We start from the raw sequence: 13,253 nt of genomic DNA, 5'->3' as shown, positions 1-13,253 counted from the left end.
TTGGTCATGTGGATCTGCCCATTGCCCAACAGAAAGCCACTTAGTTTGAAAGTGACTTCTTTTTGAGCTGTGCTTTATATATTGCTATACTTGACAATAAAGGACATTTTTTGCATGAAATGCCGTTAATGTGACCGCACCTCAAGACCACCTGCACATGTGAAATTATTACTATTTATGAATTAACCATTTCTGCAGCTTAAAGGGATAGTTCACCCAAAATTAAAATTGTTATCATTTACTCACCTTCAAGTTGTTCTGAAGATGTATGAATTTCTTTGTTGAACACAAAAGATGATATTCAGAAAAATGGTAGCCCACTGTTTGGTAACCAACATTGTTCAAAATATCTTTTTACGTTCAACAGAAGAAAAACTCTTATATGTTTTGAACAACTTGAGGGTGAGTAAATGAAAAAAAAACATTTGTGTGAACTATCCCTTTTAAAGACATCTTAATGTTTTGTAGTTTATAGAATGCTAACATTGTTTTATATAATTTCTAGTATAATTTCATAAACTCAAGCAAAATTAGATTCCTTACATAACCCCATAAAATAGCAGATCATATTCTTCTTTAAAGTATGAGCTCTTCATATACGTCAACCTGGAAGCAGGCAGGCAGAGACTGATTGTTGCTTTTTATTTCAGTATTGGCATGTCTACTGTGAACAGCTTGTGGCAGCATTAGGAGCCCAGGAACCCGCAGCGGTTCGGTCGAGCTCTGACACTGGCGCTCCTCCAATGGGGCGTCCACAACCTCTGCTTTCCAACTACGCGCAAACAGCAGCGAGAAGCATTTCCACGCATGCACACACGCAAACCTGCCACATCCGAACCCACAGGCTCTGTTCACATTGTGCAGAAATAAAAACAAAAGATGAAAAAAAAAAGAACACAGGACCTGTCTAAATGGAAAAAAGCAGAGTACAGATCAAAAAATTAAAACACGTGCCATTAAAAGTCACTCACAAGACCTAACATCGTCATCAGTCTGTAGTGAAATAATTTACAGGAAAAAAAACAATACAAACAAAAAAAATTAATCAGGTGAACGAAGCGCACCATTTGATTCATATCGCCCTACTCTTAAAGGCTTGCAAATTCATATGTACCAGTGTCACTAGCCCCAATAGGAAGTGTAGTGAGAGGAGGAGGGCGGAGCTCCCTACAAAGTGGGTGGAGCTTCAGCAGTCAGTGGGGAACACCCACACACAAAAGGAAGCATGAACTGCAAGAATAGAACCTCTTCAGCCAGAAAAGAAGCATTTAATTTCACAACTATGTGTTAAATAAACAAAAGGAGAGATATCCCAATATTCAAGTGAGAGCATCATACCCAAAACTTCAAGTGAAAGTTTCACTACGACTGGAGTCGATCGAAGAGCTCTACGCAATGGAAGATGAGCAGTGCCGTCACCCCTGCAGGCGTTCGGAGGTGGCTGGATACGTTACGCGCTGTGCTCGAGTGCTGAATAGACTCGGGACGATGGACGTTGAGAACGTGAGAATTCGATGCGTTTGATCGCATCTCAAAATCAGAGAGTGAGTGATGGACAAACAAGCAAAAGCAGAGCGACGGGACGAAAATCAATGGAGATGGTGCACTGAGTGCGCAAACAGACGAAAGAAATGAAGAGGGCGATAAAATCTCTCTCCCAAACTGCCCCCTTTCCTCTAACGAGTGCACCCATCTCTGTATTATTAAATTGATTTATCTGAAAGATATTGAACTTGAAATAGCTTTTGCACTTCCCTTTAAACTTTACAGTACAATAAACTATGGTGCACAATAGTACTCTGAGCCACGTTATGCGTTCTGGAGCTCAAAGAAGAGAGCGTCAGCCGGACAGCACTGGTGACGTTGATTCAACGTGGGGCCCAAACGCCAGGGTCGCTGGCGAGGCAGCGCTACACTGCAGCGGGCAGGCCAGAAAATAGGGAAGGATAGAGTCCTCCCCCTCTCAGTCCTGTCCAGGGTCTTTGGTGGGCCCTCCGTCTAAGTAAATTTTGAGGGCCTTCTCTTTGCGGGGGGAGTAGCTGACCCGGTGGCCCATCTTCAGCAGGCGGCTGCTCTCCTTCTTCATCAGTTCATTGCGCTCCTCTTCAGACAGCTCCATGAGCTCCTCGGTGCTGTCCCTGCAGAGACGGGCGCAGAAATGCATGGTTGACTAATTGACCAACAAGCAACTAGTTAATTACAGATTAAGATGACTAGTCGGTTTATCTAAATAGTATTTATCTTTAATAATGTTGATATTTAAATTAAAGGTAGTTTTATTTAAAGTAACTAATTTATGATATAATTTTGCTTGTGGATTTACATTAAGGTTAATATTAGTCTCAGCCTGCCCACGGACCGCTGGCTAAACGTCTGATACATATGGCACACAAAAGTGGAAACACTTCAGGAGTTACGAAGTCGTCGGCGGATTGGTTGAATTATACATGATTTCCGGGAGACGTGCGTGTCGCATTCTTAAACGTTCCGCCTGGAAATGAAGTTGGCGTGATGCCAAACCTTCTCACGAAATAAGAAAGCTGCCGTGTTTACAACTGTGACGACGAACGCTTATCAGGGTCAACTAAATGCTGGATTTTCAAAAGTATATGAAATATTTAAAGTTTGTGGCATAGAATCTTTAAAATACGTCTTAGAGTTTCAGTCTGTTATTGTGGCGACATTTCCACGCCCTGAAACGTGACGCTGAACGAAACAAACTGTGATTGGTTGTTTGACATGTCAGTCAAACGGCCTCATGGGCGGGCCTTGGCCAATGAAAGCTGCCATAGATTCCAGACCTTCAGCCATCAGTCTGAAGGTCTGGCTACGCGAGACTAGGTTAATATAAATTCATATATTATTCATGACACTTTTTTTTTTACTTACATAAATTGAAAAAGTAACTTAAAATATATAGCAATAAACCTATATTAAGATTTTATATTGTTATACAAATATTTACTTTTTTCAAACAATAATTAAATATTTACTAAAAGATTTAATATATAACAATAATTTAAAAAATATATGAATATAACAAATATATAACATTGCTATAAAAAAATGATTTAAAAGATTATTATTTAACCAGGACTTAAGACAGCTAGATGACACTTTTTGTGGACTTTTGCCAAAAACGAAACAAAACCGGGATCTCTGGATGCAGATAACAAAAAAAAAAGTACACATTGTTCATTTACATACACTACCAACATTGTAACAATACAAAGCTGGTTGAAAATTGGCAATTATCTTTAACAATTAAAACTACATTGTTAAAACAGGAAAGAAAATTATATTCAATAAATATAATATAATATATAGACATTTCATAGTACCAGCTAAGCTAGTCATTAGGGCACCGCAGGAACCTTTTCATAGTACCCAAACTAATTGTGGAACTACCCACTTTTTGGCGTGTTCGCACCGCGGGAACTAGGAACGGTTTTAGTTCCAGGAACTCCGTTTGGAGGAACTAAATTAGCTCCTACTTCAGAGTAGGGTCTAAAACAGTTCCAGGAACTATCCGTGATTTAAGTGTACGCTGATTGGCTAAACGCGTACGAAAATGCCCTCACCCACCATGATTTAAAACACCGTGTAAACATACTTCTTTGTTTACGTTGTTGAACGCCGTGTACAAATGACATCGCTGTCGACCGGCTTACGTCACTTCTTAGTACCCACTGTCGGTGCGAATGCAACCCTTTAAATGGTACTGGGAAATAGTTCACGCAAAATCGTCCCAGTACTTCAGTACTGTACTTTTAGTTCTGGAACTAAAGCAGTGCGAAAGGCCCTTTTGACATCTCGCCGACTAGTTGAGTCTAAATGTCTGTATTTTTGCATATAATTTGATTACTTAACTAGTTTGAAAACTAAAAATCCAGTTTGTATGTGAAAGGGAAAGGCTTTACCTGTAGAAGATGACGGCGCCATCATCACAGATGTAGAGTGGCCAGACATTGAGGGTGGAGACTTTAGGATTCCAATCTAAATCCTGATGGATCTCCAACAATGAAATGTCACAAGGAAAAGTTCCTCGTCCCTGTAGGAGAAACAAGACAGTCAGATCTGAAGGAAGGGCATCTGAAACTCAACCGAATCTGATACGCAAAGACTGCCGTACCTTGGCAAACTCCAAGTTCTCAAGAGGAATTCCACTCAATTCACTGAGCTGAGGGAACAAAATATGACATTAGAAGAGGAAAACAATGAATTCTAAGCATTTTGTATTCCACATACCTTCTCCTTGAGCTCCTCTACGCTGCTGCTCTCCAGCACCACCTCCCGGAAGGCCTCCAGCTTCATCTGGGCTGGGCACCAGCGACGGGTCAGAACCGCCAACTGGGACATGGACTTCATACGCTCCGGTTCTACAAGCAAGAAAGTCATTGAATGACAAAATATATGGGCTGTTGGACTAGAATATTTATGACAACTATGATGGTCTTAACCTTCAAGGACTTCTAGGAACACCTCCCAGTTACTGGAGATGTTGATGTCCTCCTCATAGACGTGATAATCCAGAAACACTGTGCCTGGGTTCTTCCAGGTCTTCTTCCTGAGTCTAAACCTGTGACATACATCTTGTTAGTATTCTGAGGCATTAATCCTCCTGCGCTGTGAATTGGTGCATTTAAAAGGTCAGTTGCTGCAGTGAAGCACTGAGATGCGTCACTGCAGTGTGCAGAAGGTGGATGCGTGTCCAAAACTGCTGCAGCATATTCATGAGTCAGGCCTGCGACGACAACAACAGCCATCCCAAGAACAAGAAAACTGAGATTTCAGATGAATAACATGATGATTTTTCATTACATTTTCAGTAAAAAAAAGACCTTCACTGAACATAATACATACAAAATGTAAAAGTATGCAACCTATTCCACTTTACAGATTTAAAGTTTATGTTCTTTTAATTCAGCCAAGACGTCACACCATGATGTATCAATCCTCTATTGGTCACACATAATACGAAAATGTCACAGTTCACCAAACTTGGACTTTGGAACGCAGTGAAATGCAAATAAGTTTGCAATTCCTGCCCCCAGCATTCATATGAATATGATTGGAAGTCAATGTAATGAAAAGTGTAGTGTGACCACCTCTTCAACAGCAAAAATGGTTTGTTTCATAGCCTGTGATTTTGCAAAGCCAAAAGTAAACATGAATATGCTAACAAGGCACATGTATACAACAATGTCTTTTCAGTAATCACTGTTTCTCATTTCACATGCTAAAAGATTAGCCAATCAAAACAAAAGATGTTTACATAGATGAAAAATCATGAATGTTTTCGGTGCAAAAAACTTTTTGCCCCGATATGCTTCAAGTGAAACCGAATAATGAACTGGTGTGGTGCCATTTGACACAAAATCAAGCCAAAAGTTCATTTCAGGAGTCAAAACAGCTAGCCAAAGCAAAAATTCACTCCGATTAGCGAACACCCTCAAAATACCACTTCTTTGATGCAGTTAATTGCTTCCGTTCAGTCTGGAAGCTGTTTGTTTTAAAGTTTTTTGGAAGGAAAATTCTCAGAGACCACTGCTTTGGCTCGCTGAGCCCAATATCCTCATCTTGGATGAGTATTTTGACTTTTTTTTTTTTTTTTTTTACACAAAGTACTACTGGTGCCCAGATCGAAATTTATAACCATTTCAAATAGGCATTTTCTGGACCTCTGCTGGGAAGGAAATTTATAGACCGGACTTTAATTGATTACTGCTTTAAAGCACTCTATTGTATAAAGTACCATATAAATAAACATGACGTGACTTGACTGGAGTGCCAAATTGCAGAGCTCTGGTAAACCCATCCACATCACTGTGATCAGATGCTTATAGCTTCTGTTTTCTTATGGCTGTCATCTTTGTTGCAAAGACCAATGAAGAACTTCATCATTCACGTCATTTCAGGGCCTTTAGAGGAAAAAATCTAAAATGTTATGGGCTTACCTATCTATAGTGAAGTCCAGTTTGCACTGGTCTTTGAGTTGAGGCAGCAACTCCTCTTTAGACTGTCGAACAGTCATGCCTTTAGCGAACACAGTGTCCAAAAGGAACTTACAGGGCTGTCAAAACAAAATACACAATACATGTGGACAAACATCCAAAAAAAAATTTTTTTTTACCAGTTTTAGAATACGCATTCCACTATAGAATAAACAATGCACATCCATTTCCAAACATTTTGTCCCTCACCTCTGGGTCATTGACTAGCAGCTGGTACACCTTCACCCTGTATTCTCCTTTCTTCAGTGCACGTCCCAATCGAATCGTGATCTGTTCAACAGCAGTGCATATAAACATGCAGTGTGTCATTTATGTGTCTTTAGTGGTGCCAAACAGAAATGCAAGAATAACTAAGAATAGTTGTCCTTGTATATTAAGCTAGAATGTAAAGTTAGAATCTCACCTTGTTGTCATCAGAGAAAGAAGAGAGCGTCTCATTGAGCCGCACACTCTCAAACTCCTGGTTGTTGGCATAAACCCGGAAGACCTTAAACTGAGTGGAGGGGACGCCAACAAACGGCTCTAGATTCTGTTTGAATGCTGCCAGTGTGATCCTCTTGTCAACATGGACAAGTAAACCTAAAACAGACATATTAGCAACATTAACTTGCTTACTAAAATGTATGTTCAACAGAAACAGATGGTTATTTGTTTAGTTTAACAGTTATTTACTTAGTTTTACTGTTTGAATCTTTTTGGTTTTATCATCTGATATTTTGGTTTTAACAGCTGATAAAAACAGGGTCAAATCGTCATTAGAATTCCTTAGAATTTAAACCCAAATTGTTTTAGGTTACCGGCCATTTGACTAAGGTTACGCAATAAACTGACACACACACACACACACACACACACAGACAGACACAGACACACACTCCCTGTAATATACAATACAGCAATTTTCATCTAATAATTTGAAAGTTTATATTTGGAAAGAATTAATCAACCATCAATAAAATGTTTGAGGTAATATTGATGGCGAGAATCTGCAGAGAAAAAAATTAATTAAAAAATACAATCAAAAAATGTAAAATGTCTTTGTACTCGAAACATTTTAATTGCGAGCAAACCATCTTAGGGCTAAAAGATTACATAAATTTAGTATTGGAAATTTATACTATTAAATTAAAATAATACTATTGTTTAGTAAAATGCAGGAATTTAATTAAACAATATTAAACTTTATATTATTTTATACCAAGCGTTAAAATTACTGACATTTTAACATTAAACCCTCAAGCTTTTATTTTGGCAGTTTGGCAAATAAATAAAAGTGGTGTTATATTATGTGTGACCCTGGACCACAAAACCGGTCTTAAGTGTAAATTTTTCGAAATTGAAGTTTGATGTATGGTTTCCACTGATGTATGGTTTGTTAGGATAGGACAATATTTGGCCGAGATATAACTATTTGAAAATCTGGAATCTAAATATTGTGAAAATCGCCTTTAAAGTTGTCCAAATGAAGTTCTTAGCAATGCATATTACTAATCAAAAAAGTTGATATATTTACGGTAAGAAATTGACAAAATATCTTCACGGAACATGATCTTTACTTAATATCCTAATGATTTTTGGCATAAAAGAAAAATGGATCATTTTGACCCATACAATGTATTTTTGGCTATTGCTACAAATATTCCCCTCAGCCACTTAAGACTGGTTTTGTGGTCCAGGTTCACATATGCATGATATATCAAAATAAAAAATGTATTGTGACGACTTAATGCTATAGACAGATTGCAAAGACTGCAAATTAAATAAATAGATGCCATGCTATTTAAGGTTCAAACACTGCATTGTTCATTTAAAATCAAAATCTAATCCTGTCCAAGGTTTCCTTAAAAAAAAAAAATAAAAAAAATAAAAAAAAATAAAGGTAAACTAGAGAGACTTTACATTTCTGTCCTTCTCCAGATCCTTCCTCATGAGAGTATGGCTCTGCTTTGAAGTACAGGTACTGGGCCTCAGCTTTGCTCTTGCCGTTCTCATCGTACTCGCTGTCTGTGCCGGAGTCCTCCTCCGCCGTGTCCCACGTCTCCTTCTTCCCCTCGTGTGCTTTGGAGCGCCGGCTGCTGGTGATGCTGTGCGAGTCGAGGCCGTTAGCCAGAGGCAGCGGGCCGCTGTCGGCATTACACAGCGTGTCGCTGCTGTGGCTGGAGCTCAGGATGTCACTGTCCACCGAGCTGGTGCTGCGATCGTTATTGACGTCCGAGTCCGAGCGCTCCTCGGAGGGAAACTGGTTCTCTGTGTCTGAGGCAGCCCGTGTGCAGTTGTCCGTCTGGGAAGTCTGCGAGGCAGCCTCCGGCTCTTGTGCTGGTGACTCGATGTGCTCGAAGTCGCTGTGTTCTGAGCTCTTCTGACTGTCACTGGTGCTGGAGGATTGCTGATGCTGCTGCTGTTGTAAAGAAAGGTTCTTTAGCTTCTCTGTGCTCTCTTCAAGAATGGCCTCCACTGACTTCCTGCTGCCCTTCGCCCCATCAAAAGAGTCCTCTGAGTCAGCGCTAGCTTTGGGGCAACTAGTTCTGTTGGCCAAAGAGCCTGGTGACTGTTCAGGCAAGGAGACAAACAGTCTGATTGTGTTCCCGTGCCGATCCAGGAGCTTCCACAAAACAGAGTCAGTGAAAACGGCCTGATGATCTGTTGAGTCTGAGCTCTCCACAAAAACCTGAGGATAAACAACAGCATCTTATAGAAAACAGCAAAATTAAGACATTAAGTGAAAATGCAGCAAAAATCTCTCTTTCAAGAAGGATCTTAAACACTTGTGAAATTTAGTTCTCTAGGTTTTGGAACAGAATTGTAACGCACTGGCATGGTCGGAATTCCAAAAAGTAGGTCAGCTAAATATGCTAAGGCAGGACTTAAGTTCACTTAAAGACAATTACAAGCATAATTTCAGTATAAAAGCTATTTGACTTTGAAGTATACTCGGTAAACTAAAAGTATACTTTCATAAAATAAGTAAAAGTATATAGCTAGCAAATAAACAGTAAGTTTGATATAATTTATATGGAAACTGGTTGTATATTTCAACTCTACTACAGTTAAACTACCCTTACAGCAAAACGAAAGTGGGCCAATTTAGTCCCAAGAAGTACTGATGTAGTACAACTACAAGAATATTACTAGTACACTGATTTTTACCTAAAATAAACTTCAATTATGCTTCTTTTTTTTTTTGTAATGGATTGCATATATATTCAATATCAGAATGCATTGCAATGGGCTCTGAAAAATATCCAAAAATGTTTTATAAATAAAAACTATTTTTGGCAAGTATTTTTGAGTGTCATGCATTTTGCACGTAGTGTATATAATAAGAGGGATAGTCAAATCTCTTGTATACCTTATTGGAGGAGCAATAATTGTATGCCATGCATGACCATAAACGGTTTATGAAGAACCATATATCAAAACCAGTCGTGTTCTACTTTGGTCAGGATGCTGCCTTAGAAGGCAGCGAGGCAGCTCACTAAGTTTTAGAAAAGTGCCATTAAAATAAGTGTTATGCAAGAGAACCTTGTTACTCCTGAAGAAACCTTCTGCTTTCAGGGTCTTGTTGGGCACATAAAGAAGCCGAAGGTCATTATAGCAGCGCTCTAAGACGACACGCATCGTCTCTGCACAAAGCCCCGTGGCCTGAGAACACACAACCAGGTGACAAGATGTTAGATGGAAGCAGACATCGGTTTCAACAGTCTTTGGCACGTTCCACAAATAGGGAACAAAACAGTGTTTGAAACTCCCTAAAATATATATTTGGCATGAGTTCATAAAACTAAACTATTGGGGGAAAAAAAAAGGTAAGATTAAGATAAATAAATGAAAAAATATATACAATAAACATATAACCCCCCCACCCCCCAAAAAAATCAAGGATTTCAAATTTTGCCTGTAAGTGCAAAAAGGGTAGCTTTGGTAATTCAATACAAAAAAAAAAAAAAAAAAAAAAAAAAAGTACAAATTATGACACTGCTGTATGGTTATTGTAAGGGGGGGGGGCTTTATACAGTAAAAATTTTGTGTTGGATAATAGTTTAACTAACATATCTAACTGTTTTCTCTAAACAACATTGGACTTGGGCGCACATTGGTAAGAAAAAAAGGGGGTCAATTTTTTCCCCCCATTTATGGAACTTGGCCTTTGTAAGTTAACGTAGCAGTGTATTCACTCAGAAATGAGATTTTGTACCTGCGCAATGAGTTGCTTGAACTCTATAATAGTCTGGTTGAGATATGCCCTGACGCTGACTGGAGCAGCAATAGACTCACTCTTCAGATCAACCACATGGACCTTCACCATCACCTCTGCAATAAACACAAACATTGTCAGGAGTTAATGGTGAATTCATTTTGAAAGGATATCTGGTCAACCATAATGAAAAATCTTGGAAATCAAAGGATTGCAAAATGATGATGCATTAACAATTATTTTTTATTGGGACCTTAATTGCAGATTTTTAGTTAAACATATTGCAAATGTTCTACTCAGTAGATACCTCCAGGTTTGTAGGGCTGGAACACTTGGTCAGGCCTGCGGATCTCCAGGAGCAGGTCAAACATGTATGAAGACTTGACCCCGCCGAGCAGCAGACCCATGGGCATGTCTTCCTCCCCTTCGTATGAACGTTCTAGATATTCGTGAAACTCATCGTATTTGACCAATCGACAGCAGTCCAGTGGCACCACTCCATCAAGATCCGTCAGCTGATCACCCAGAGGACAATCACACAATGCAAACAGACAAACACAATGAAACAATAAGCGATCAATTAAGAGACACTTAGACAATCTGATGCAGAGGTGAACTATAGACAACTATACACTGGCCTTGCTCACCTTGTATGCCATTTCTGTTGCCTCTCTGAGAGTTTTGTCCTTGTGAACCTCCAGCTTATTCTCCATCATCATCGTCTTCACTGGATGCATGCAGAAGAGCTTGATCTAATGGAAGAGGACAGAATAAGGCTATATTCTAACTTTTATCAACTTTTATAGGTGAGAATATGTTTGTTATTAATATTATGTAGGGCTGGGTAAAAAATATTGATATCTTGATTTTAATTGATTCATTTTTAAGAAACGATATCGATACTTAAATGCCAAGAGTCGATTAGTCTAGCTTGTTTTCAGTTAACGGACGAAACATTGAAGGCCACCTCCCATCCAATAAACATGTGCTTTGGTACTTTTAATATGAAACAAAGTCTCAGATTTCAAATTCTGTCCATTGCAGTATTCAAACAATAAATGCTGTTTTGAAGCCGTTTAATGTAGAGTGACAGATCACTGTAGTTCAACAGATGCACGTGAACTGATCATCTTCTCCACTTTAATACCAGTTTCAGCACAAGTTAAAAGAAAGAGTACAACTTTACAATCATGTAATCTCAATCAGTGTTTCAGCTGCGCAAAGATGTCAATATAACGTCTTGTAAACAATGTCATGTAACGTCACCTCAGAAAAAACACATTTAGTGACCAGAAACTCATTAGTCAGCTAGAAAAATAAAGTGTAGAGAGGGGCATTTTGCTAAATATATCCACCATACAACATTCATTATAATTTTTACTGTTCTGCAATATTTAATTTGTTTGAATAAATCAAGTTATGCCAGCTACCATTTAATTTTTTATAATAAAAAAAAACAAATTGAAGTAGAAATATTATGTAATTGTTGCTTAGAGCCCAAGTATATTCATGCAGTTTACCTTGCATGTGTTGCGCTCAATCTCTCTTTGCCTCTTCTCCTGTTCTTCAGACTCTTTCTCTCGCTGCACCAGTTTCTTTATGTGCTCTGGAAAGTCCTCCACTTCCAGGAATTCTGCAAAACACACACAGAGTCCACTAAATTCCAGAATCTCAGACAGAGAGCGAGATCACTGGGAATGCTTTTTGATACTGAGAAAATAGATAAATAAATTTGCAACATTCAAACCATTTAAATTCCATTTCTTACTTGCATTCCTGGAGGGGTCTTTTAGTCTGTACATGAGCATGTATGCATTTGTAGAGCTGTCGGGGGGTAAGAGTAGAAGATTTGATAAAAATGGATATTATGACATACTTTACATTATAATGTTTTGCAAAGGTCTTCTTTGGCATTTCAGAGATCACAAATGTACGACTAGGAGGCTTCACACACCTGGCAAAGGCACTGGAGTAATAGCCTCTGCTCCCTGAGGATCCGCCATATGTCTTCCGGATGTCATCCTGCGTGATCTGGAATGCACACATGATGGCGATAACACAAATTACAACCCTGTATTATAACCCTCCAATCCTGTACAGTTTTCTTTCTTTCTGTACAAACAAAAAATAGATTTATTTTGTCAGCTACAAAAAGGACCAAACTAAATTAAATAATACCCAGTCGAAAAGGGAAGGAAAGTTTGTACGAAAAACCCATATAGAGATGACTTTGGTGAGTTTTAGGTAAATTACTAACCTCGGACACGTGGTTGCTCATTTACAACACTAGAATTAGGTTGATAACAAATTTGTGAATATGGTGGAATTCTTTTGTGAAAAGTGTGTATATTAGGGGTATAACGGTACACGGGTTCATACTGAAAATTTTTGGTACAGGTCTTTCGGTTCAGTACGCATATATACGAATAATCAACACAATTATTAGTGAATGAGACCCAGTATTTTTATTTCTGAGTGAACTATTGCTTTAAGACTGATGCTGACCTTGCTGACGTGCTGGTCATTGAAGCTGTACCACTGGCTGTCACTGAAGGACTTAATGCAGGCGTAGTAGTGCCCACCTGCAGCACTCCCAGAATGCACCATGACCGAGAAGAGTTCAAAGGTCAAGGAGCTCTATAAGAGAGACAAGAAAAAGCATGTTTGTCTCTCATCTTCCACAGTTCAATACAGCACTTCAGCATTAGGGTTCAGAGAGGACATGAGGTGACCTTTGGTTTGAGCACCCGCTCTGCGCTGCTGGTGTTATCCAGACAGATGCCCTCGTCCACCGCATCATCCGTGGAGAAATCATTGCTCATCTGGTCACTGTGGCAGCTTCCTTCATTCTCCGCCCCACTGTCAGTGCAGCTCTCTGTCTGAGGTGATTTCTGCAGTCAAAACATGCAATTAATGCATCAAAATGATGCGTGATGTTCAAAACTACACACTTTCAAAATCCACTAGTGGTAACCTACTGGTCTAAGGAAACACTGAATAATAAGACCATTACACATGTGCATTAAGAGGCATTCACACAAGAA

General features: G+C 39.1%; 1 protein-coding gene across 3 annotated transcripts in view; it reads right to left on the bottom strand.

The window, feature by feature from the left end:
* Positions 1–618: 618 nt before the first annotated feature.
* The window catches only part of LOC306886502 (ubiquitin carboxyl-terminal hydrolase 47-like), a 31,946-nt gene continuing 19,311 nt past the window's right edge, over positions 619–13,253 (bottom strand). For all 3 annotated transcript variants that reach the window (XM_079443652.1, XM_079443653.1, XM_079443651.1), the window contains 18 exons: positions 12,942–13,100; positions 12,715–12,846; positions 12,164–12,240; positions 11,978–12,033; positions 11,730–11,842; positions 10,857–10,961; positions 10,517–10,724; positions 10,210–10,325; positions 9,537–9,656; positions 7,914–8,682; positions 6,418–6,593; positions 6,204–6,284; positions 5,958–6,073; positions 4,461–4,579; positions 4,249–4,379; positions 4,133–4,180; positions 3,921–4,051; positions 619–2,138 (listed from right to left, as the gene is read on the bottom strand). In XM_079443652.1, the coding sequence (XP_079299778.1) occupies positions 1,964–2,138; positions 3,921–4,051; positions 4,133–4,180; positions 4,249–4,379; positions 4,461–4,579; positions 5,958–6,073; positions 6,204–6,284; positions 6,418–6,593; positions 7,914–8,682; positions 9,537–9,656; positions 10,210–10,325; positions 10,517–10,724; positions 10,857–10,961; positions 11,730–11,842; positions 11,978–12,033; positions 12,164–12,240; positions 12,715–12,846; positions 12,942–13,100 (2,832 nt within the window). In that variant the 3' untranslated portion in view covers positions 619–1,963. The remainder of the gene's footprint in view (positions 2,139–3,920; positions 4,052–4,132; positions 4,181–4,248; positions 4,380–4,460; positions 4,580–5,957; positions 6,074–6,203; positions 6,285–6,417; positions 6,594–7,913; positions 8,683–9,536; positions 9,657–10,209; positions 10,326–10,516; positions 10,725–10,856; positions 10,962–11,729; positions 11,843–11,977; positions 12,034–12,163; positions 12,241–12,714; positions 12,847–12,941; positions 13,101–13,253) is intronic.

The sequence above is a fragment of the Barbus barbus genome (genome assembly GCF_936440315.1).
Source record: "Barbus barbus genome assembly, chromosome: 2".
Lineage (NCBI taxonomy): Eukaryota > Metazoa > Chordata > Actinopteri > Cypriniformes > Cyprinidae > Barbus > Barbus barbus.
Note: the sequence above shows the minus strand (reverse complement) of the source record. Positions and strands in the feature narration are given on the sequence as shown.